The sequence below is a fragment of the Labeo rohita genome, chromosome 2 (assembly GCF_022985175.1).
Source record: "Labeo rohita strain BAU-BD-2019 chromosome 2, IGBB_LRoh.1.0, whole genome shotgun sequence".
Lineage (NCBI taxonomy): Eukaryota > Metazoa > Chordata > Actinopteri > Cypriniformes > Cyprinidae > Labeo > Labeo rohita.
The window spans coordinates 4758385-4783843 of NC_066870.1; the positions used below are offsets into that span (position 1 = coordinate 4758385).

General features: G+C 35.1%; 1 protein-coding gene across 5 annotated transcripts in view; it reads right to left on the minus strand.

Annotated features, from left to right (window-relative positions):
- dpp6b (dipeptidyl-peptidase 6b) overlaps positions 1-25459 on the minus strand; it is a 197956-nt gene that overhangs the window by 33984 nt on the left and 138513 nt on the right. For all 5 annotated transcript variants that reach the window (XM_051138230.1, XM_051138240.1, XM_051138222.1 and 2 more), the window contains 5 exons: positions 19790-19888; positions 7868-7980; positions 7714-7788; positions 7481-7533; positions 6892-6973 (listed from right to left, as the gene is read on the minus strand). In XM_051138230.1, coding sequence (XP_050994187.1) covers positions 6892-6973; positions 7481-7533; positions 7714-7788; positions 7868-7980; positions 19790-19888 — 422 coding nt within the window. The remainder of the gene's footprint in view (positions 1-6891; positions 6974-7480; positions 7534-7713; positions 7789-7867; positions 7981-19789; positions 19889-25459) is intronic.

The window sequence follows — 25459 nt, forward strand, 5'->3', positions numbered from 1 at the left end:
TACTAATCAAAAATCGTTTTGATATAAAGAGTTTGGTTCCACTTTTTTTTCTTTTTTTTTTACAAAATTGAGTTCCTGCCAAAATCAGTATTGTATCTGGTCAGTATTGAAAAGGCAGTTTTTAATTTTGCGCAAAATGCGATATCCGCCGTGTTATTCTGTCATGTTTTCTCCCTTTTTTACCATACCGCGACAAAGTTCAGTCTCCCTTCTGTGCAAAATACAATATATATCCGCTCAGCCAATCACAGCGCACCATTTCACGCATTGTAAACAGTAAAGATAGTGCTTTGAATACACCCCGCAACCTAGTTTTCAACGCTGAGTAATGTATCACAGACATATCTGACAAATACTTTCATAAACAAAGTGTAGAGAGAGTGTAAATAAGAGATTCATTGTGCAGTGTAAAGAGTTTCGTTAATTATAATTTTGTGAGATCGCGATGAACTAATTTTAATGATTTTTAAGGGAGTTTGTAAATGAGATATTGATTTAATACAACAGTTAAATAAACAAAATGTTAATATTAAGTGACTTACATTGTCTGACTATAACACTATTGCCTGATTTTGCTCTATTTCATCATCAAAAATAGTTTGAAACAAAGTCACAACTGAGCCGCCGCGCAGCTCCATTCAAACACAGCGGTGTTTCGTTTACGAATGATCGTGCGTTGTATAGTGAGTCAATGAATCAATTACCCATTCATAAAAAGAGTCACTTGCTTCAAATCAATGACTTACCGCCACCTACTGGCATTAGTTTCATTTTAAGTTATTAAACTCATTTAATATTTCTATGTTCAAAACTGTATATTTAAAACATTAATCTTAACAAGAGTTTATAAATTTGATTGCACTTATGCCCTCTCTTTCCATCACTTATACTTTCTCTAAAAAGAAAAGTAAGCATAGACACCTAATGGATTTATTGCATTTTGGGAAAAATGATCAGTTTTTATAATAAATCTTTGAAAAATCAAAATCAGGTTATTATAACCTACAGATGCTATGTGAAAGTTTGAAACTGAAAATAGTGGTTTTCATCTTGCCACTTTCTTGGTAAAGAAAACACATTTTTACTTAAATTAATCAAAAAGGATTTTTAGCGTTCTGGAACCAAACTCTTAATATATTTACGGTAGGAAATTTACAAAATATCTTCATGGAACATGATCTTCACTTAATATCCTAATGATTTTTGGCATAAAAGAAAAATCGATAATTTTGACCCATACAATGTATTTTTGGCTTTTGCTACAAATATCCGTACTACTTAAGACTGGTGTAGTAAGTTGTGTAACACTAGTGTAGTTTGTTTATAGCCTAACTTTTTAGACTTCAGGAAGTTAATTTGTGACGATTATCTTGATGAACAAAACATGTTTGAATCATAAACCTTAGTTGATCACAGAGCTTATTTTCTGCAATAATTCAAAAGCCTGTGGAATAATCCCATTGGCTTTTTCATCGAAAGAACCAGGTTAATGCTACCGGGTTGGCCTAAAAAAAATACATCATTCTTGTAGAACTAGAGTACATCGTTTGTGAGACAAAGACAAGATGGAAAATATTAATTTATAATGATCGATTTCACTGTTTCATATGATTTGTCCCACAAACAAGGATATAATAGCAACATAATACATGGAAAACCGTGTCAAAAATAGTCTGCTTTCTGAATGTTTATGCATTGATAATCCATCATCTTGTTTATACAGTGTTGAAATGCTATTTTGAGCTTTAGAAGGCAGCTGCCTATGTAGACAGTAGACAGCGAGGCGGTTCAGTAGGTTTTGGGAAGGGAGCCAATGGCATGTGTCTACACTCTGGCCCCAGTCCCACTGTGTGTACGTTCTTCTCCATCACACCTGTGATGTACAGCGACTCCTCCTCTACACCTCTATCTCTGCTCATCCATGACCGCCATTTTGATCTGTCTCGCGCTCTTTTCCCCCCCGGAGGAGTCTGGGATGTGACCTTCAGTGTAGGTTCTGGCTGCGCAGACCCCTGCTGATTGCTCTGTCACGGAAAACTAATTGCCGGAGGCGTCACGGAGGCACAGGACAGCATACGGGCGCCCGGAAAATTACACACCTGATGCTCCACTCACACACACAAACACACACATAAGTGAGCATGTGTGCTTTGCTTGTAACACACAAAACAAATATGTATTCGTGTATGATTATGACAGTACAGTGCAAAGCCATATTTTTTGCAGGTCAACACTAACACAAATAAGCCAGGGTTGTATTTTATTGCACTTCTTGTGTTGACTGATAACAGAAGAGTTTAATACAAAAGCAACGGACTACCGTACTAAAACAAACACAGTAATGATCCCCTGTCTGTGCTTGCCATATTTGCTTGTCACAAACATTAAAGGAGAAGTCCACTTCCAGAACAAAAATTTATTGACAGATGACATTATCTGTCAATTTTTGTTCTGGAAGTGAACTTCTCCTTTAAAATACACATGATGCCCTCAGGTTCAGATCTTTTTTTTGCACGTTTTATTGTCTGTTGGATGAAAATCATAAAGTAAAATAATGACAGTACACCCTTGCTCAACAAGCCCCCAAACAGTTGCCGCTAGCCACTGACGTCCATACTATGTTTTTTTTTTCCATTCTATGGAAGTCAGCGGCTACCGACAACTGTTTGGTGACCAGCTTTTTTTAAAATACACTCTTAAAAATAAAGGTGCTTTAAAAGGTTCTCCACAGCGATGCCATAGAAGAACCATTCAGTCAAAGGTTCTTTAAAGAACCAACTCTTTCTTAACTTTTTATAATCTGAAGAACTTTCTTTCACCACTTAGAACCTTTTGTGAAACAGAAAGGTTCTTCAGATATTAAAGGGGTCATCAGATGCCCATTTCCACAAGTTGATATGATTCTTTAGGGTCTTAATGAAAAGTCTATAATATACTTTGGTTAAAAATTCTCAGTGGTTGTGTAAAACAACACCCTTTTTACCTTGTCAAAATGAGCTCTGCAAAAATCAACTCATTCTGATGGATTGTTCCCATTAAATGCAAATGAGTTCTGCTCACCCTGTCCCTCTCTTCTCTCTGTGGAGTGACAAGCCTGTTTACTTTAGCCGCATTTAGCTGCTAAACTTGCTAACTAGCATGTTATTAGGAAAGGCGATCGCAAAGATTCATAAAAAAAACCCTTATACTCACTTCTGCTGTAAGTGAAGCTGGATCACGAATGATTCGCGTGGAAATAGACGGATATATGTAGATCTGGAGGCGCATTCCCTTCACAAACAAACATAATCCACTGCATCTTCAGCAGCTCAGATGTTGGGAGTAAATGATGACCACTGTGTTCATTATTACATCCAGCAACACAACACCTCAATCGCTCAATTGGAGATATTCTTGTCTAATTTACATCCCTGCTCCGGCATCGAAACAATGGAGGTCGGACTGTTACAGCTCATTTAGGGTGGGTCTGAGGTAAGACGCTCATGTCAATCAACTATCGTGGGAGCGGCCTCTGTGGGTGTGACGGCACAACGACAGGCATCTGAGAATGGCTCGATTTGAAAAAGGGGATATTATTTTTACAGATTAATTAAAAACCACTGCATGGATTTTTATCATTATAGGGTAGATTTGTACATACACTGCCAACACACATTAATGTTCAAACAACATGTAAAAGTGAACTTTGCATCCGATGACCCCTGTAAAGGTTCTTCATGGAACCATTTAAACAAAAAAGGTACTTCTATGGCATTGTGAAGCATCTTTATTTTTAAGATTGTATCTTCTTTTGTGTTTAACTGAAGAAAGAAACTCATATATCTTTGGAATAATGTGAGGGCGAGTAAATGATGACTGAATTTTAATTTTTTGGTGTACTATCCCTTTAAAACATTCAAAAGCTAATTAGTTTGGGTTGTCTTTGAATTTCTAACCATAACTACAGGTAAGAGTAGTGGTGACTCTTGGCTTGCCAAACGCCACTAATTAAGGTCAGAAAGAAACTAAAATTAGCTCTTTTGAAATGAGATTGTGTCATGCTGCTGCCATCTGCCATCGGTTTACAAGAGGTCCTTGCTTTCTCTCTGCCAGCAAGAAACGGACACAATCAGGCCAATATGAGCAGATCACAACTCTAGATCCTGTGCAGTACTGGTGATGTACATGTGGATGGACATCTCGTGTATGGACATGCAAGTAGTTAATATTAAGCAATTTTACTGCATACAATTATTTTCAATTCTAGTATTTTTCATAATTTATTACTGATTTCATAAGATACTCAAAAGTTCAAAAGTTCAAAAGTTCCGGGATGGTAAAATTTGTAATGTTTTCGAAAGTCTTACGCTCACGAAAACAGCATTTAGCCAATAATAAATACAGTAAAAAAAATAAAACTGCTTAATATTTTTATGGAAGATGTGAATTTTTTTTTTTCAGGTTTCTTTGGTGAATAAATGGTTCAAAAGAACAGCTTTTATTTGAAACAGAAATCCTTAATAAACATTATAAATGTCTTTACTGTCACTTTTGATCAATTTAATGCATTCTTGCGGAGTAAAAATATTAAGTTTAAAAAGTTATCCTGTCCCCAAACTTTGAAACTGTAGGGTATATGAAATATTATTTAAAAAAATAATTTGTCAAGCTTCAAGATAATTCAAAATGGTAAGTAATATTTTTTTTATTGTGACTTACTGTGAAATGGTGACCAGTTAAAATCCATAACAATGACATTTTTAACAATATTTCAACTGTGATCTGAATCCAATTTTTCTTTGTAAAAGGGAAAAAAGTTGACCATACTGATTTTAAAGTTAAGGATTCATTAGTTTGAATATACATTGAACCAAAAACTATCGTAAGATCTTATCTGATAATTCAGTTTACTTTATTTTTTAAAAACCTCCCATGTTTCAGTAGTGACAGCACATTTTCGGTAGTGACAGTAATGCTTTGGCAGTGACTATATCACATTTCAAAATTTTAAACAACATGCTAAACACTACTAAAACATACAAAAATACTAAAAATTGCATAACTGTACTAAAATATTGTTTATTTCCCTTAAATATGAGGATTATGTGTTTCCTTCTGTCACTACCGAAACACTACCGATGACATGTTTGGGTAGTGACAATTCTATGGGATAACACCCAAAAAACAATGAAACAATGAAACTCCAACAATATGTTTCAGTTGTGACCGTTTCGGTAGTTACAATTTCAGATACTTTTGAAGCTAGCTCAAAGATGCTAATGAGCTCATGGTTAGCTAGCACAGTTCTGGACAGTTGTACACATATAAAAACTAAATATTATGAAATAACTCCCAAAAAAGTGTGCTTAACTGCAGAAAAAAAGGGGTTTCGGTAGTGACGTTCCTTAAAGTTAGACACAGATCTTTCAGACTTTTGAACACATTTATCTCAAAATGATGGGGCCTATCTACGCACACCTTGTAGCTATAAGAGTGGGGGACACAGGAATATCTCCTGATCATAAATGTGTGGGTTTAGTCAAAATCAGTCTTGGCCAACAGACTAAAACATACAGTGTTTCGCTATTGACATTAAAAATGTGGGACATTTTTTACATAACGTTTCATAATTTACAATTTACAATTTACTGTCCAGTTGGTGGCGAGTGTGCTCCAGTGTGGTAGCAGAGCACTGGATACAGAACATAAACAAAACTAATCACAAATGTTTTCCTATGCATTTGATTACGAACAGGCGAGTACACAGAAGCTACAACGATCTATCACGCCACATAAAAAGAGCCCAAAACAGTAATTATTGCTTGAATTTATTAAGGAAATTGACAGAATTTGAAATCTGAGACTTTGTTTCATATCAAAAGTAACACAAAGCCTAGCCTATTGCTATATATTGAAAGGAAGACATTGTGATTGTGATTTAAGAATCGATATTGGTTCATTAAATAAATGAGAATCTATTAAAGTCGAGAAACCGATTTTTTTTTTACCCAGTCCTAGTGTATTTTGTTGTTTTTAAACACTGCGCTGTCGTCCTGTAGGTTCATGATTAAAAACGAAAATGTGAACAAAAGTAAAAGCAATTAAACGTGTTATTCTAATTAAAATATGAAAATTAAAATGAAGGGTAATAACAGATTAATGATGGAATTTCTACGACCCTGTCCGTCAAAATGAAGGACAATGTTGAAGTCTAGCGCAACCTCTCTCTCTCTCTCTCTCTCTCTGTAATTAAGCTTACTGATATTTTCAATAATTTTGTGGGGTTCAATAAATAACAAAAGGATCTTAATAAACATCTAAGATTTAAATAGTTAAATGCATTTTAAATGTGCAGTTCGTACCAGTTTTGTAGAATGGCTCATATACAGCACATCTATGGCACATCTAGGTTCTTCTAGCACCCTGAAAATGAGCTGCTTTAGTTTAGTGCTTTAGTCAAATTAAGCTGAAAGCCTAAAACACTCTGTTTTCCAAAGATTAGTGGGGATTTGGGCTTCTTTAGATTTCTATCACGACTGGTGGATCAGGGCAAACCAGGATTTGATGCAGATTATGATCATGATGTTCATTACATGACTCAGTAAAACTCAAACATTTCCAGGAAAAGAATGTAAAATACAGTAAGAAAGAATACAGAGCTCGTCTACTTAAACAATATTTGCTTTTTGTAAGTGTAGTAACTTGTGCAATTAAATGTTATTAATATTGCATGTTTAAGCAGTAAATATGCATACTGCATATTCTTTTCAACCTGTTGCACCTTCCACAAAACCATAGACTGATTAACGATATAATGATCGACAGACTACATATACAAACCTCATGTGACTGTGTTTATGTTGTACCTCTAAATCTCAGTTTTTTCAGTGAGTGTGTTTGTGATTCTCTCACCAGTTGCTGTCCTTTGGGACCCCATCCGGCGTACTGCAGTGCGGTGTTTCGCACCTCATTAGGGGTCAGCTCCACTTTCTCTCTGTCAAAAAACAAAGCAATCTCAAAAACAGAATAGGGCGACTGTGTGTGTATGTGCGTGTGTTTCCTTGCATTCATGTATGAGTGGTGTTGTGATGTGACACCAGAGGTCAAATAATCTCATATGTGTCTGTTAGAATGATGGGAAGAGTGTGAATGTGTGTGTGAGCTGAATGAGAAAGTGTGTGTACATGTTTAATCTATTTGAAGTCTAATTACTATAGTTTCCTACACAGTTATCATGCTGATGTATTTCATGGGTCAAAATCTGAATTCATTTGCGATGTTTAAGGCTACACGAAGTGAATAATTCAGATCTGGTAGAGGGAGAACGACTCTGAGGACAAATTATATTTGCACAGACACGGACGGCTCTGGGGAAATGACACCAGTTCTTAGGAAACACACTAGGTGGCAGTGCTACCCACGATTCAAGTTTCTCTGAAGAGCTCGGGCGAGATGACAGTAAAAGAAAAAGCAGTGAGAATGTCATATCAACAAGACTTACGGAGAATCAAGGCTGCAGATGATGTAATAGGCCATGAAGGAATACTGATAAACCTGTAGAACAAAGAGAACAGATGAGATGGCCTTTAGAAGCGATCAGTTGCACGTCGTGTCATCTTTTACAAAGGGATGTGATGCAACAGATAAGAGGACTTTGTAACAAAAGACTAGAGAATTTGTATAACAAACATAGCTGGATTCTTCACATTATGATTTAGGATACAAAGCACTTACTGGCACAATATTGTAGGCCACCAGTACATATTTTAAATCAGGAGAGACTTGGTATTTGATCGGTTTGTAGGATCCCTGAAACCAAAGAAAAGAAGGTCATGGATTTTGGCTTTGCACATCTGTATTTTTTGATGTGAACCGGAGCGGTACAAACCTGGTTTTTGAAACTCTCAAACATCTTGCCCCCCGCCAAAATTGTGCTGGCATTGGTCAGCACATTGAGTTTCGTCACATTGCCGTCACGGGTACGGTACAGCAGCTCAGTGTCTTTGAAAAAAAAAAGAAGAAAAGATTATCCTTGACATACATGATATCCTATTAATATACAGTCAGCTAAACATTATCATAACATAAACCTCAAGAGAGCAAGAGAGAGACAGAGACAGAGAGAGAGAGAGAGAGAGAGAGAGAGAGAGAGAGGCAGAAAGTGATGTGTTTTATCACTATGAATCATCATATCCTTTTGGGATAATATGCATTATTACACAGTTATTTACCAAATAATAATTAATAATTAACAAGCACGCACACAGATTTTTAATGTCTTTTAAAGAAGTCTCTTCAGCTCACCAAGCCTGCGTTAATTTGATTTAAAGCAGAGCTTTGGATCTTTCTATTCATCAAAGAATCCTAAAAAAGTACTAAACTGTAAATATTATTAATAATAATAATAATAATAATAATAATAAATGTTTCTTGAGCAGCAAATCAGCATATTAGAATGGTTTCTGAAGGATCATGTGACACTGAAGACTGGAGTAATGATGCTGAAAATTCAGCTTTGATCACAGGAATAAATTTATAAATATATTTAAATAGAAAGCAGTCATTTAAACAGTAAAAATATTTCACAATATTACTGCTTTTGCTGTACTTTGGATCAAATAAATGCAGGCTTGGTGAGCAGAAGAGACTTCTTTATAAAACATTAAAAATCTTACTGTCCAAAAACTTTTGACTGGTAGTATTTGTGTGTGTGTGTGTGTGTGCAAACTAACGCAAACACCTATTATTATATCATATGTGCAATTACTTTTATTGATCTTTTCCATTTTGTTCTCTACGATGTATATTAGTGTTCAGCAGTGTTTAGAACAAGTGCTCAGTGAAATAAGTGATGTGTCAAACTTACAAAAAAGACAAATCACAGAAGCCAAAATGTCTAGCAGGAGCATCTGTAACATTAATAGCCCAATTTTTTTTGGTGTTTTAAGAACAACAGTCTTCACGATAACGACTGCATACATTAGTGAAGACGAATAGAGGACGAAAACTGAAAGTGAAATGATAGGGACCATTGAGCAAAGGCCAAACAACACAGAACCACTGCAGCAAAGTGATAGCAAACCACAATATTCACCTTAAAGACCCTGTATCTACAAAAACGACCACAGAGATCTTCACAAAGCCAACATCTATGAAAAAGATGCAATTGCTAAAACTTTAACCACAGACACCAATCCTAAAAAGTGAAACGGGGAGTGCGGGGCACAACCTAACACTTTTTGAATTTCTCAGTTTGTGTAAATCCTCTTGGGGTTCAGAGTATATATTTTTTATTTACGTTAATTTCACACTTTTCTAGTACAAATATGTCGCTTTGTTTCCTAATTACAGTGTATACATTGAAATGTCACTGAAATGTGACAACATGCCCCGTAGGTGGGGTACTTTGTAACATGTGAGGTGCACACTGTAACATTACCAAACAGCTTAAAACGTTGAAATCTGATTAAATGAAAAAAATATACCCGACAAACAAAAATATTTTGTCAGTAAAATAACATTTTTAACATTTTCTAATAAAATAATGGCATTTTTTAAGAATTAAAAATAATCTAATTTTGGAGTTTGGAGTACTTTTACTATGGTAAAATAAATATTCAAGGCACACTTTTTTCTCTGTATAGTGTTGCTATGACAACTAGTAAATAGGGCAAATTTGGTTATGCTATGTGTGGAAATATTTAAACCACATAAGTATTTGAACCTGATCTGCCCTGGGCAAATCAAATCACCTGACTTTAATATTATCAAACCAAACACAGCAGTTTTGTAGAGAAAAGTGAGATTTCCTCATGACTGAACATTCAACTGGAGACTCTTCAGAAGTTTTATGAATCTAAGAAAAACTTAAAGGAGACCTATTTTGTCCTTCTTACCAGATGTAATATAAGTCTCAGGTGTCCCCAGAATGTATCCGTAAAGCTCAAAATCTGTTTCAGCTCAAAATATCCCACATATAATTTCTTATGTCACTTTGAAAATGCCCATTTTGAGTGGGAGCAGAAACACACTGTTTTCATGCATGTCTCTTTAAATGCAAATGAGCTGCTGCTCCCCGCCCCCTTTTCCAGAATAGACCGATATTGAGTAGGGGTGTGCAAAGCAGCCAGTATTTGTATCTGTATTTGTATTTGTTGAGGGGAGAAAAGTATTTGTATTTGTATTTGTATTCGAGTAAAATTCAAAATAGGCGTAAAAATCCAGTTTTTTTGCGTTACACTTCTACACACTTTTTTTGGCTGGTGGAGGACCAAGAGATCTCAGCAGCAGCCACACTCTTTTCTATTTGGTTGCCCAAATCCATGTGAGGAGTTCCAACTAAGTTAATGAGTGACGGGAAGCTATGCTAAGGTGAACTGGGGAGTCGCTCTCTAAACGTGGGGTATTAAAATTGCTTTTGAATGCGCGCGCGCGCGTTTTACTTTCGGTTTAGTTTTAACGATGGCGCGAAACTCTCTGCGGTGCTGAGCGTGCATTCCACAATACAAGACATTAATTTAACAAAACTATTCAAGTGGTGGGACACAAACGGGATTTTGAAAAGTGTGTCCCCAGTGGAAATTACGCCCCTGCGTGAGTGGAGTTATCATTTGATGTGAATGTATGCCAGAATGTGCGCTGTAGCACAAAATATAGTATATTTCTTCAAAAGCAGATTGTGGAGACATTTTAATTGTCCACAATCAAAAATCGTCATATCACACACCCCTAATTGCAATGTAGTTTGTACAAATCTGGAACAGAGGTTGGTTAAGAGAGAGAGAAAAAAACGGCCGGTTCCGAGTTTCAGCGGAGCGCAGTGTCAGTGACAGGGAGTGATTGACGACTAATATCTAAAATCTGTTAAGAATGTACAGATCGAGTTTAGTTAGTTATGTAATGTTGGAGAAAACGGCGAAACTGTCACTGTATCAGCTCACAGCAGTCTGGGCAGTAGTTAGGCTAGCGAAAGTTTTGTAAAGAAATAAAAACAAGTCGCACCGCAACGATTTCTCGCACTCGCACAAATGCTTCCAAATATATTTTGCGGTCGCGCAGATTAAATTTTGGGAGCATATGCCCTGCCCCCAACCCCTCCGACTCCTGAATGTCACCCACTCACTCGCTCATGCGGGCATGCACTGCGGTCTCATGAGGAAACGCAGCTTTTTGATATAAAGTTTTTCTTGTTCCCGAATACAAATATTTTTTTAAGTATTTGTTCGAAATAAGTATTTGTAAAAAACACGCTATTTGTGCCTTTCCGAATACCGTATTCGGGTTCGGCTCCACCCCTAATATTGAGTAGACATCACAGTAATGTCACTTGCAGCTGTGTGCACATAGTGGTTGCAGAAAAAAACCCTGGTAACAGGTAGGGATGTGCGGGTCTAGTCGACTAGTCAAAATTAGTCAAAAGTTAAAATTAAACGTTTGAAAAATAATACATTATTTTTAAAAGTGTATCTGGGCGAAGACTAGGTTTTTACCTCAGACCTTGCATGCCCTTATAGAGACCTCATGACCACATAAAAGACTGTGGGAATATTTTGAATTAGAAGGATTCGGAAAAGTTTTGTGTAAACGGTGTAATATCAAATTGGCTTACAATAACTTTACTGGAGCGATGCATAACAGGTACGTCTTAGGTGTAAGCTTAGAGGCTAGTCAAAGCCCGCAAATGTCAATCACGTCATTCACTACAACCTGCCGCCGCTGCGATCCCATCAGCACCGTCTATTGCTCTAAACGAAGACCCACTTCGGTGGTGGTGCGGGATGTCCAGGCACTTTCTAAAAACTCTATCGGCTTGTTTCTCTCGTTTATCTCTGCGTGCCTGCGACGTTAGTTCCTGCCTTTTTTTCATAGTTCACCAGACCATGTTGATAATTTACTGAGCAAAAACGCATGGTCTTGAGTAGGTAAAATGGGCATTGTTGCATTGTTTTGTTGTTAAACGACATAGCCTACATAGCCCAAGTTTTAAAGCTGTTTTAATGCTATTTCTGGAAAAACGTTTCTATTGTTTTTGGCTTGTGTTTAAATATGTTGTCTAACGTTATATGAAGACGAATAATTCTGTCAGGCTATTAACTGATTTTAGATTGTTCAGTATATCCTCAGCTGATTTGAACAAATAAGCTATGCATTGGCTGACGCTGAGTGTATGCTATTCTTTTGTTTCCTTTTTAACGACCACCTCAAATTAAATGATGATAATGCAAGCGTACAGCAAGCGGAAATTATTGAGGGATTTGACAGTGTGATTTCTGGATAAGTATTTCAAATGAAGGCAATTATATACATGCACATACATAGCTTTTTTTTCTTATCATCTTTTGGGGTAAGAAAGTTGACTAGTCGGATACAAAACTTTTGTTTAAATGACTATCAAATTAGTCGTTGTGCAAGCGGAGGTACACGGGTAAAACCCATGGAATAAGACAAAAAAAATATATATTTTTGTGCCTTCTGACGTCAAAATCTTACTGTCGTCAAAGACGCCATTTGAAGCTAAACGCAGACGTTTAAACGGAAATACTATGGATGAAAACTGCTATGATTACTCTATTTTTAAAGCATAAATTTGATTTAAACAATAGGTCTACATAATATTCACATATGCTGTTCATAGGGGATGTATTGTATTAGCCCTACAGTTACAGCATGAAATATTATTTAAACCTATTACTATTAACATTTTTTTGTTTTATCTCACAGTTCTTTTTTTTCACAAATGCAAGTGTATATCTCCTAATTCGGACTTTATAACTCCATTTAACAAAACTAGTGAGTTAATTCTGAGGGAAAAAAGCCAGAAGTGTGGGATATAAACTCTGAGCCAAGGGGAAAAGAGAGAATGACGAGTTGTTTTTCCTCTAAAGTTGTGGGATATAATCCCGGGAATTGCGAAAACAAAGTCAGAATTTTGAAATATAAAAACAAATTTATTCTTTTATTCCATGGCTCCATAGACTGCCACTTGAATCGCCCACAAAAAAACGTCATCCCTGTTTCAAATCTGTAAGACTCTCCCACTATCTAACGTCAATTTGGTTGAATAACAGTGCTCATTGCTGGGTGACAAGCTCTTGTAATATGCGAATAACATTTTGAAAATGACATCTAATCAGTATAATATATACTCTTTTTAAATCAAAGTATTTTGTACTGTATCCGTGTAATTCTCAAGCCGTAAAGGCTATCTCTCCCGGGTTTTCTGCAACCATGCTGCGCACGAATCCCGAATGTTTAAAAACAGATATTTGGTCTGTAGATCTGTGCCTTTACAGCTCGTACCTCAGATACTGCTAAAAAAAACGTCTGTTGTTTTGATTATCACATCTATCACACTGAAATCATGCATTTTAAACCAGTTTAAACTTCTGACATAGTCTGAGCGCACACATCCGAAGCACGCACACAGAAAGTAGCTGTCACACGGCATGTTAAAAAAAAATTGAATAAAATATTAAAATTAAAATATTTAACAATTACATATATAGATCAATGAATAACAATAGTGTAAGATTTCTAGACAGTTGCTTCACAGCTAGTTTTACTGTTGTGCACATAAAATGGCTTGGGTTCATTTTTATAACCCATATAAATGTATTCATTAATTTACTTTGAAAAAGCCTTTAAAACCTTTTTACAGCAGATTTTAAAGCATTGGCTCATTTGTCCTAGCTTTTAAAGTTCCTGTTTTGCTAAGGCAACTGTGTTCTTTATTTATTCAGGCTGTAAATGTTATACCTACCCCGGTAAACAAGTCTGCTCCAGACCTGAATGCAGATAGCGGCCGCCTTGATAAATAATACAGACGAGTGATCGCTTTTAAAAAGGCTCGACGCTGAGTTGTGGAGCATGTCAGAGGGAGAATAATAGGGCTGTTTCTGCGAGGTAAACACAGCCTTAAATCAACAAATACATTTTCAGCAGCAGAATAACAAAAAATGATTAATCAAAATGCAGATCAAAACATGATTTACATCTTATGCACGGTTTACAAGGCACCGGGGCTGCACCTTTACAACACAAACAAGGACAAACAAAGGACACCCCCATTCTTCACCCTGCCAGAAATCGATTGAAATTTCAGGCACAGGAAATTTAAAATAATAGCCAAAATAAAGCATCAACAAAAGCCTTAGCATTAGAGACGTACACCAGAACAACCTCAGCGAGAACCAGATACATCGATAGCGTGCGAAAACACTACAGCAAGCAGAAGTACTTGGTTATAGTTTCTATTCTTTTGAAGACCGTTAATTTGATCATATAATAGCTTCCTTTGTGAAAAAGAAGTGTGCTTAATTGTGTTAAATGTGCGCTTGTAGTGTACTTCAAATCTTAAAAGCATATTTTAAAGAAATGTACTTGCAGCTAATGTAATATTAATGAAAAAGGCCACTTGCGCTTAAAGAGTAATTAAACCTAACTGTACGTAAAGAGAGTTCACTTGACTATATTTCTTAACACACTTTATTTAAGTGCACTTTGTAATAATGTCAATTCAAAGTTTTTTCTTCACAGTGCATTTTAAATGGTTCTATCCTCTTTTGTCATGCATTACAGAAGCACACTGTGTAGACTAACACGCTAAAGTACTTTTGAAGTACTTGATCATAGTCTTAAATATGTTAATTTATATATTTTAATTATACTGAATTGCAACTTCATCATTAGAAATGTATAATTACAAATATATTCAAATGCATGATATACATGATATTTTAATCAAGAATGTATATTTTAGTTTACTATAAATACTTGTCAGTACATTTACTTTACTGTATCTAATGTACTTTACTATACCATATGTTAAAGACAACAGAATTATGAAATTGCATATAAAGATGTACTCTTTCTGCATATATAATGCACTAAATACCTTTAGTCAAAATACATATGCATATAAAGCACTCTAAAGTTCAAGTAATTGCATTTAATATAAATGTCACCCATAAGGGTCCATTTTTTTAAAACTGTGATTTATACAACATCTGAAAGCTGAATAAGTAAGACTTCCATTGATATGTGGTTTGTTAGGATAGGACAATATTTGGCCGAGATAAAACTATATGAAAACCTCAAATCTGAGGTTGCAAAAAATCTCAATATTGAGAAAATCGCCTGTAAAGTTGTCCAAATGAAATGAAGTTCTTAGCAATGCATTTTACTAATCAAAAATTAAGTTTTGATATATTTACGGTAGGAAACTTTACTTACTATCCCAATGATTTTTGGCATAAACAAAAAAGATCAGTATTTTTTACTGTGTATACAATGTACTGTTGGCTATTGCTACAAATACACCCGTGCTTGTTATAATTGGCTTTGTGGTCCAGGGTCACAAATTTAAACTATAACACATTTTCATGTCATTTTAAATAACATGCTTCTTTTTCACATGTATTCACTGTTGATATAGAAACATACAGCAATAAACCTAAAACAGAATGCATGCTAAATAAACTTTTGCTATGCACATAAAGGCCCTTTAAAAATTAATAAATCTATTTAAGTATGCTGCCTGATGTTATGTGAAGGTGTACAATGACACCATTCAGTGCAATTGTAAACAATGGAAATACTAAGAGATGATGCTACTGTGGTGCATTAATGGATCATGCTAATATGACACTGGACGGTGAATTTTTACATAGAATAATCCAAAAACAAAAACAGAAAACACGCATTGTTGTTGCGGATTATGTGGCATGCTAATGTGCCAAAGATTTACAGTCATGCTAATGTTGAATTACAATTTTTGAAAGTTTGGGGACAAGTGCGGTCTTGGGGGAAAGGGATTTGCCTATTTTGTGAGGTCATGCCAACCTCTGCTCTCACGGTTAATTAGCCTGACCCATCTGCTGTGCTGTCTTCAACAGCCAACTTCTGTAACAATCTGTCCTTTTGGAAAAATTGACATGCACTTGTTAGTGCTTTTTTTTTTCCTACTGAGGCCTATAATAAGGTGTATATATTTCAAAAACATGTTACATGGTACTGTAGCTAGTGGTAGTAGCTAGTAGCCAGTTTTTTGCTCGTCCGAAGTTGTATATTTAGTTTTTTCCCAATTTCCATTTAATTTTTTTCCCAATTCCATTTTTTCCATTTTAATTTTTCTTGACTCCTTTTTAATGGTTAAATGAAACTGTATTAATCAGAAAGCATGTCTGATTAATTAAAATCATGAAACTTATACCATTTCACACCAATTCATTAAGTTTAACAACAAATACATGTTTTTTTTCTCACCGTACGTTTTATTGTTATCAAATTCTGTTTTAGAATGTCTAATTATTTAAATTTATTATTATTTTATTCAAATTTATTCTTAAAATAGCCTTATGAATTTTTTTTCCCTCAGAAATTCTGTGTTGTGTATTTAAAATTTTCTGGTTATTCATTTATCTTTTAATAATTGAAAATTTGTAAACTTACTTTTTTTTGGCAAACAAAGATGATTTACTATTAAAATTAAAACATGAAAGAAATGTTGTGTGATCAGTGGTGGGCAGTAACGAAGTAGCTGTACTTCGTTACTGTACTTAAGTACATTTTTCAAGTATCTGTACTTTACTGGAGTAGTTTTATTTTGAGTAACTTTCACTTTTACTTCACTACATTCCAAAGCGTAAGATCGTACTTTTTACTTCACTACATTTCATAAAACATATCGTTACTCCTTATAATATATCACGTGCTCTGAGACGCACAAGCGGTGTCTGATTCATGAACAAACTGATTCTTTTCAATGAACCTGTTAAATTGATTCGCCAGTCGCACCAAACGATTCATTCACGAATTGGAATGATCCGATTGCAGCTGTTCTAGGGTCGACAGCTCATTGATTCAAATGATCCGTTTAGAGCGAGTCTCCAGTCAGCTGAATTCACAAGTTAGAATCGTGAGATCTTGTGTGCGCGCGACTGATGCTGCGAAAAGTAAGTTACTAATGTCGAATTTTAGGATTAATTATTATAACTGAAAATCATATTTAGGTCAGAGCTGTCCGTTGTTTGTGAATTACATCTGCTGTAAAAGGTGATCTGTTTAAGCGCACTGAAATGCTTGAATTCAGACACATCAAAAACGAAAAATTTAAATAACAGCTTAAATAAAATAACTCATGCACGTTCATATTCCTCGCTGATGTAACGTTAGCAGTTTTATTAAAATGCTATGCATGTAGCCCTACATGACATCTGTTTTTATATTGTTTTGCAACGGTATACATTTTTATATTGTTTGGATTAGCTAGAGTAGACAGTTATTCATAACCATACTAAAAATAAGTAAATATTGTTAGCTGATGCTAACTGTCTAGCTGCTTGCTGGTGCTAAGTTGAGATTTTTTAGATATAAAGTCCACATATTTTTATTCAACCACCTAGATAGATTACATCCGAGGGAAAAAGAAAGGATGTCATGCTCAGAACATGGTAACTGCAGTAATTATCGAAGTGGAAAGTGATGCTCTCTGGGGGCATTTGGCCAGGGGTGTTTTTACACAGACAATATTTGAAAGGAAAAAAAATCATTATGAAAATATAGTTATATTTTCCTTAAAATGTTCTTGCCAACTTCGGGCCTTATTCCCATGTCATATATAACTTTGACGTTATGCAAACGAGCTTTAAAACACTTTTTTCTTACTGGTGAAAATTTGATGGTCAAATCTGTTTTCTCTCAGGTACATTGCAGTGTAAGCTTCACATTGAATATTACTACATCACTCTCATCAACATAGTCCATATCAACAACAAAAATGTATTTTTTGGGAAAATCCCAGGTATTTTGAGCAGTAGGATTATAAAAAAAAAAATATGTGCTAATATAAAATTCAATTAAGTAGCCTATATAAAATTGCAAAATAAATCTATCAGTACTTTTTTACTTAAGTACATAAAAAATCGGGTACTTTTGTACTTTCACTCAAGTAAAATTGAAAGAGTAGCACTTTTACTTTTACTGGAGTAATATTTTATTATACGTATCTGTACTTTTACTCAAGTACTCAACTTGTGTACTTCGTCCACCACTGTGTGTGATTATACCCTAAAATAATGTTTGTTTCGTTTTAGTAGTAGTAATAGGTTATGTAAATTCTACTGAACAATAGTAATATATTTCTGGCACAATGTCTTTAAGTTAAACCGGACTTTTATTTTGACGGGTTGCTGTGAATACCTTTACAGTTCTGTGTGTATATAACATGACGCTAGTTTTACTCAAATGGAATGGTCAAATGCTCATGAAATGATTCTCAGAGCAGTTCTGGAGATGTTGTTCATGTATTTATGTCCTCATTTAGTGAGGCAGCAGAGGCTGAAACGCGCTTCAGTATGTGCGCAGTAAATAAAACCATTCATTAACACAGAGACACCAGAACATGCAGAATTCATATTTAAATGGTATTTTAGCAGCTTAACATTTACAGATACTAGTTCATATCATGGTTTAATTTAAGTGTAATGACCTACTTTTGATTAATTAATCCAAACTTTGACAAATTCTGTGATTCCGTTCACATTTTCTGCATCGTGGAAATCATAGGGCCCTATAGAAGCCTAAAAAGCCTAAAGGTTTTACATTTTAACATTTTTACATCGCTGTTTTACCCTCTTTTTTTGTAAAGGGCGTTTGACTTTCTTTGCATATTCACTTTGTAAACACTTCTGTGTACTTCTGCAGTGATTTTAGACTATTTTAAAGTTGGAGAAGAAAATTAGATGGGAGTTTTTCAACATGCCCTAACTGTCTTGAGCCAGAAAAAACTGAGTTCATGCAGACCTAGACAAGGCAAGCATTTGAGGTTAAAAAGTGAATTGTACATTTTTTTCTAGAAAATAACCGATCGTTTCGCTAGATGAGACCCTTCTTCCTCGGTTGGGATCGTTTAGAGGCCTTTGAAGCTGCAGTTAAACTACATTTTGGAAGTTCAAACTCAGGGGGACCACAGAAGTCCATTATATGTTGGACTAAAATGTTTTTTTCAGAAAACATAATTTCTTTACAACTGAAGAAAGAAAGATATGAACATCTTGGATGACAAGGGTGTGAGTACATTATCTGTAAATTTTTGTTCTGGAAGTGAACTCCTTTAATCTAAGTTTAAATCTCACAATTCTGACTTTTATTTAGAATTGTGAGTTTATATCTCACAATCTTTTTTTTTTTTTTTTTTTTTTTTTTTTTTTTTTAAAAAAAACATATTTCCACATTAAATTTCTGGAATAATATATTAAATAAGTATTCAGCTAGTAATCCCATTTAGCAAACCATCTATTCCAGCATGCATCACCTAATGATCATAAATGACCAATTTAAACAAGCTGAAAACCATGTACCAGCTTGGACCAGATAGAAAAGCCAGTTTTCATCAGAATATTTTTTTTTCCGGGTATGCTGCATATTTTTCCGCATTGAAAAGCAATACATAGTCCTATCCAAGTTTTACAGTCGACAAAAGGCAATAAAGTGACTGTGGGTCTGCACTCATTTGCTTTAAGTGTATGATGAAAACCCAGAGCCTCTAAACCTACGTGAAAGAATTCAAGCCTGAACAAAGGAAGAGAAGAATAAGCAATGCTGGGGAAGAATATATCTCCACACCTGTCCATATTAAATAGGGATTTTCATCTGAAGTTCCACCGAGATTGCTTTCGATCAGTATGAGGCTGTAGATGCAGATCCTGGTGCAATTTCTTTCTTTGGTGTTATGAGATGATGAAAAAGATGCTGCATCCACCCACAGCGCTGGCAGCTGAACAATAGAGAGTAAAACTCAAGCGCCACTCACCGCTGATCCATGTTGCCTCAGGGTCGTGTGCCTGGAGCTTCCCACTGAAGATGTCCTCAATCGTAACTTTCTTTTTAGAAGCCAGACTGTCATCCTCAGCTGTGAGCAGAAGATTTGGACAATATTACAAGAACAGACTACAAAAGAGAAGTTTGTTAATATGAACTGCTCGACAAAGTTTTGCTAATTCCTGGAAGATTATAATTTAAAGGTTACAAAGGTTTCTCCTATTCCTTGTGAAAAATAAATGCACTTAATTGTAATGATTGCTCACTTGCAGTGAACTTCAAATCCTGTATATGCATTTAAAAAAATACACTTGCATAATAATGTAATATGAAATATAAAGCAATTTAAGGTACTTGAAGAGTGCACTTTTATGAACACTTCTTACTGTAAGTAGGCCTACACTTTAAAAAGGACTTTTAAGAGATGTGGAGTATTCCTATTTTAGTCGCATTATCCAAGTGCAGTATAGACATGTACACTCCTTAATCACACTATTACCGTCATGTAGGACTTTTCGTTGCATTTTGCAACACGGCAGTGATCAACTGTTTGACGGCAACGCCATCATCTGTTTACACAGATAGCATGACAAATAATTAACTGCACTTGACGTTTTCTTAAATTCAAAATGAAACACGCAAAACTGTATGTGACACCATAACGAATATGAATTATATGTTAATCAAATTTGGTAAAGTAGGTTCTCAACATGAATAAAAATGGCGGACAGAAAGTTTGTCTGACTATGGCAAAACTGGTATGTTCTCAGCATGACCCAAAGAATATACTGAGATCACTTTCATTATAATTGGCCAATTTGGTCAAATGTTATTAGCATTTTTTGAAATTTCTTCATAAATTTTGGCCACAAGGTGGTGCTGCCCCCAAACCTTTTGAGTACTGTCAGGGCATGGTGCCGAAAATACATATGTTTTGTAACAATACGTTCCTAAAATATAGCATTTTACGACAAACTTAAGAATGGCCGACGCCCAAAATGGCTGCTAGGGGAAAATTGAGTCGACTTTGCATGCTGCACTGAATCTAAAGAGACCGGTTTTGTGATTTTTGGCCAAACCATTCAGAGGTTCTAAGCAAAAATAATCATTTTTCACATCTCCAGGCCACTAGGTGGCGCTGCTCTGAAACTGTGCAGGTAGCCTCAGGTCATGGTTATTATAATACATACAAAGTTTGGTGTCAATATGTCAAACCATGGCGAAGATCTAGCCTCACATCCATTTTTGCATGTTCTTCGTCAAATTCGTTCACATGTTATTCAAGAAGGGTTTGACTAATCAACTTTCTTTCCACAACTTTTTGCCAGCATGGTCTGAAGATGATCTGAGCCAAATTTGGTGAAAATCAGACAAACCATCTAAGACGAGTTTGGAAAAGTAGGTTTTTTGAACTATTAAAAATATAAAAAACCTCACGATATTTACATTTTGTTCATTCAGATTAGCATGATCAAAGGATGATTAAAGGTTAATTAACTACACTGACCAAACTTATAAACGCAAACACTTGTTGTTTTTGCCCCCATTTTTCATGAGCTGAACTCAAAGATCTAAGACTTTTTCTATGTACACAAAAGGCCTATTTCTCTCAAATATTGTTCACAAATCTGTCTAAATCTGTGTTAGTGAGCACTTCTCCTTTGCTGAGATAATCCATCCACCTCACAGGTGTGGCATATCAAGATGCTAATTAGACAGCATGATTATTGCACAGGTGTGCCTTAGGCTGGCCACAATAAAAGGCCACTCTAAAATGTGCAGTAAAATGTGCACGGGGATTCATTGATGAAGAGAACACCTCTTCAAAGTGCCAGACGCCATCGAATGTGCGCATTTGCCCGCTCAAGTCAGTTACGACGACGAACTGCAGTCAGGTCAAGACCCCGATGAGGACGACAAGCATGCAGATGAGCTTCCCTGAGACAGTTTCTGACAGTTTGTGCAGAAATTCTTTGGTTATGCAAACCGATTGTTGCAGCAGCTGTCTGGGTGGCTGGTCTCAGACGATCTTGGAAGTGAAGATGCTGCATGTGTAGGTCCTGGGCTGGTGTGGTTACACAAGGTCTGCGGTTGTGAGGCCGGTTGAATGTACTGCCAAATTCTCTGGAGACGGCTTATGGTAGAGAAATGAACATTTAATTCACGGGCAACAGCTCTGGTGGACATTCTTGCACTCAACATGCCAATTGCACGCTCCCTCAAAACTTGCCACATCTGTGGCATTGTGCTGTGTGATAAAGCTGCACATTTTAGAGTGACTTTTTATTGCGGCCAGCCTAAGGCACACCTGTGCAATAATCATGCTGTCTAATCAGCATCTTGATATGCCACACCTATGAGGTGGATGGATTATCTCGGCAAAGGAGAAGTGCTCACTAACACAGATTTAGACAAATTTGTGAACAATATTTGAGAGAAATAGACCTTTTGTGTACATAGAAAAAGTCTTAGATCTTTGAGTCCAGCTCATGAAAAATGGGGGCAAAAACAAAAGTGCGTTTATAATTTTGGTCAGTGTACATGTACTTACTGTTTGTTTAGGATTAGGGTTTGGGTTAGGGTTACTTGCATGTAATTTGTCATAATTGTTGTTACAATAGTAAGTACATGTAACATGTAACAAGGACACCTTAAAATAAATTTTGGTTCAAAAGTTATTAGCATAAACATGAGTGAAATTTTGGACAAGTGGTGGCACTTGTGAGTTTGAGTTAGGACCTTCGGTGCTTGGTCCCTAATAAAAATAATTCTGAAATTATATATAATGACGTATTTAAGTTGTACTTTAAATATTTCACCCCCTTTTTAAAAAAAATATTTAAGTACGGCTTAAGTACATCTTTATATATGAGTGAACACTAAAGTTTAGATAATTGCTTTTAAGATACATTTAATACATAAATCATTTTGATTTAAAAACAATACATACAATACTTTCAACAATACAAGTTGAAGTTTTTGGTTTGTTAATGGTCTGTCTGCTGAACATGTTTTCTAACCACTGTCCTAGTGTGCACCTGCAAACCTGAAATAGCTCCTCCATATTTCAGGGCTAAAACAACAGTAGTAGAACATCTTTCACTCAGAAATTCCTAGTAAATTTCACAGAAATGGCAAGTAACACATTTAATTAAACTGTGGAATTCTGAACCAGAAAAACTGAAAAATAGTAGTAAACAACAGTAGACTGAGAAATAGTATTTTCTTGTAAAACGTACACCAACTGACACCTTTCTTTTCAGGCGTGTACTTGTCTTTTCATTCAGTAAGGATGCCACAATAATGCATTTCTCTATCAAACAATGAAAGGTGCATTTGAAGCACTTTTGAAGTTATGTAGGAAAATATCAAAAATGCAGTAATCGCCCCCAGTTTTCCTGTTTACAGATCATGATTTATTATTCACAGCGCATTTGCTTCTCAAGCTTAAGTTTGTGAGTTTGTAACAATAGTATTCAGGTTTTCCTCAATGACGGAAAACTTCAAATTTTGAAAGTAACTCTGGAATTCATTATAAACCGCCTTCCTCTGGCCCCGCGAGAGCACCAAAAAACCAAAATTGTGAAAACAACAACAGTATCTTTTTAAATATATGCATAGCTCCCACCATATTGTCTGGTTTGTCTCCCATGAGATCTGGCTTCGGCAAACAACTCCCTCGCTGGTCCACAGGGCCACAGCCAATTACTAGAGCTGACACGAGGTGCAGGGCGAGACTGGGCCTCCCTATTGTGTCTCATTCTATTTAGAGCTTTATTGATCCTCACATTGATCTAATCACCCAGAGGTTTTTTGTTATTAGACGACTACGCTCACCCACATAGTTTGTCTCCCTACATAACAAGCTTCCATTCAGGAGTTTAACACTTCGCAGCGGGATTCAAAGAGTAGAAGCAAGAAAGACAAAGTGGAATTACATTTCATTTCTTCAAACATCAAATTAAATAAATATGGTTTTAACAGTATTGGTATCCTTAGCTAAAACTAAAACTATTTAAAAAAACACATAAATTGAAGTAAATCTGTAATTTACTAAAAAAATTATATGATTAATAAGTCATGGCAACGTACAATATGATTTTCCATTTACTCACCACATTAAGTTAACCATTATTATCTCAAATAATTTTTTTAAGTCAGTTTAAAATAATTTAAGTTGAAATCACTTGTATAGCTAATTTCACTTAAAAATTTAAGGCTGAACTTAAGTTAGTTTAGGGTAAAGTAGATGGAAATTTTGCTGTCTTAAAATGAAGCTGACATAAAATAATTAATGAAATACAAAAATAAATAATAAAAATATTAGATTAAAAACAAACTTTAAAAAACTTTAAAAATTAAATTGCCTGTTGAAGATGTAAAACTAGTAAAAAAACAAAAAAAAACAAAGCTACCTAAATACAAATATTTATTTATGAATTTATTAATATTAATTTAAAAATGTTAAAAAAATTAATACTATTTATTGTTATTAATTAAAAAATAAAATGACAAGCACATAATAAAATCACTAAAACTAAGAATAAAACTGCAAAAATAAAAATAAAAACTATTAACAAACAGTAGAGTAGTATGGTACTTTTGGATGTCTTCGTGCAAGCCCCACACAAGGAAAGGCCTCGCCCTCAATTAAGGTGAGGGTTAAAAATGAGTTCACTCATTCCTTGAGGCGACTTTTAATTTAGTCTCTTTAACAATTGATCCATGTTTGCATGCATACTCTATCACTCGTGTTTGAAAAAAAAATATTAAGTGAACTCTGGGGAAACATGGTGGCCCACTTCTTGCGTTAAAGTAGAGTCATATTACACATGCTACACTAATTACCCTGGAAAATCACTATAATTGAACCCAGAACCAGGGATATTTTGGCTGCAGCAGCTGCTTGGCATCTTTATCACTCTCCTGATTTAATAACACAGTTTTACACTGTTACTAAATGATCTAAGTGTATAAAAATACATTAACACAGTTTCAACACAGACACACAAAAAAGCATATTGTAATGTATGTGAAATACATTTACACTTACACTACACTAACTATACTACAAATACATTTACATATTTATGTGCTTAATAAAAATAAGCTGCAGTTGTACTTTTGGTATACTACACTGATATATGCTAAATTGGAGCAATTAATTTTGTGCTTAATGCACTTTAGCTGTGCGGAAATTGTGCCGAGGTCCAACAAAGGATATACTGAAGTATATTTGATTGTGCTAAAGTGGAACTATTGCAAGTATACTTCAGGTACACTTAAAGTATCTTTACACTTTAAAGTATCATTTAAAGACTGATATTACATACAGATCAGTCCTTATTAATAGTGTTATTAGCCATTTTTAAGCATACTATTAAGGAATGTACACTGTGCAATAAAGAAATACTCCAGATAAAGTTTAATTATAATTTCATATCAGTATGTCTTAAGTGATTTGAAGTATACTTAGTATAAAAATAAACATATTTTAAATAAATTATAACACAGGTTTGACATAAAGGTGGTAATATGTGACCCTGGACCACAAAACCAGTCTTAAGCCGCTGGGGTATATTTGTGGCAATAGCCAAAAATACAATGTATGGGTCAAAATTATTGATTTTTCTTTTATGCCAAAAAAACATTAGGAAATTAA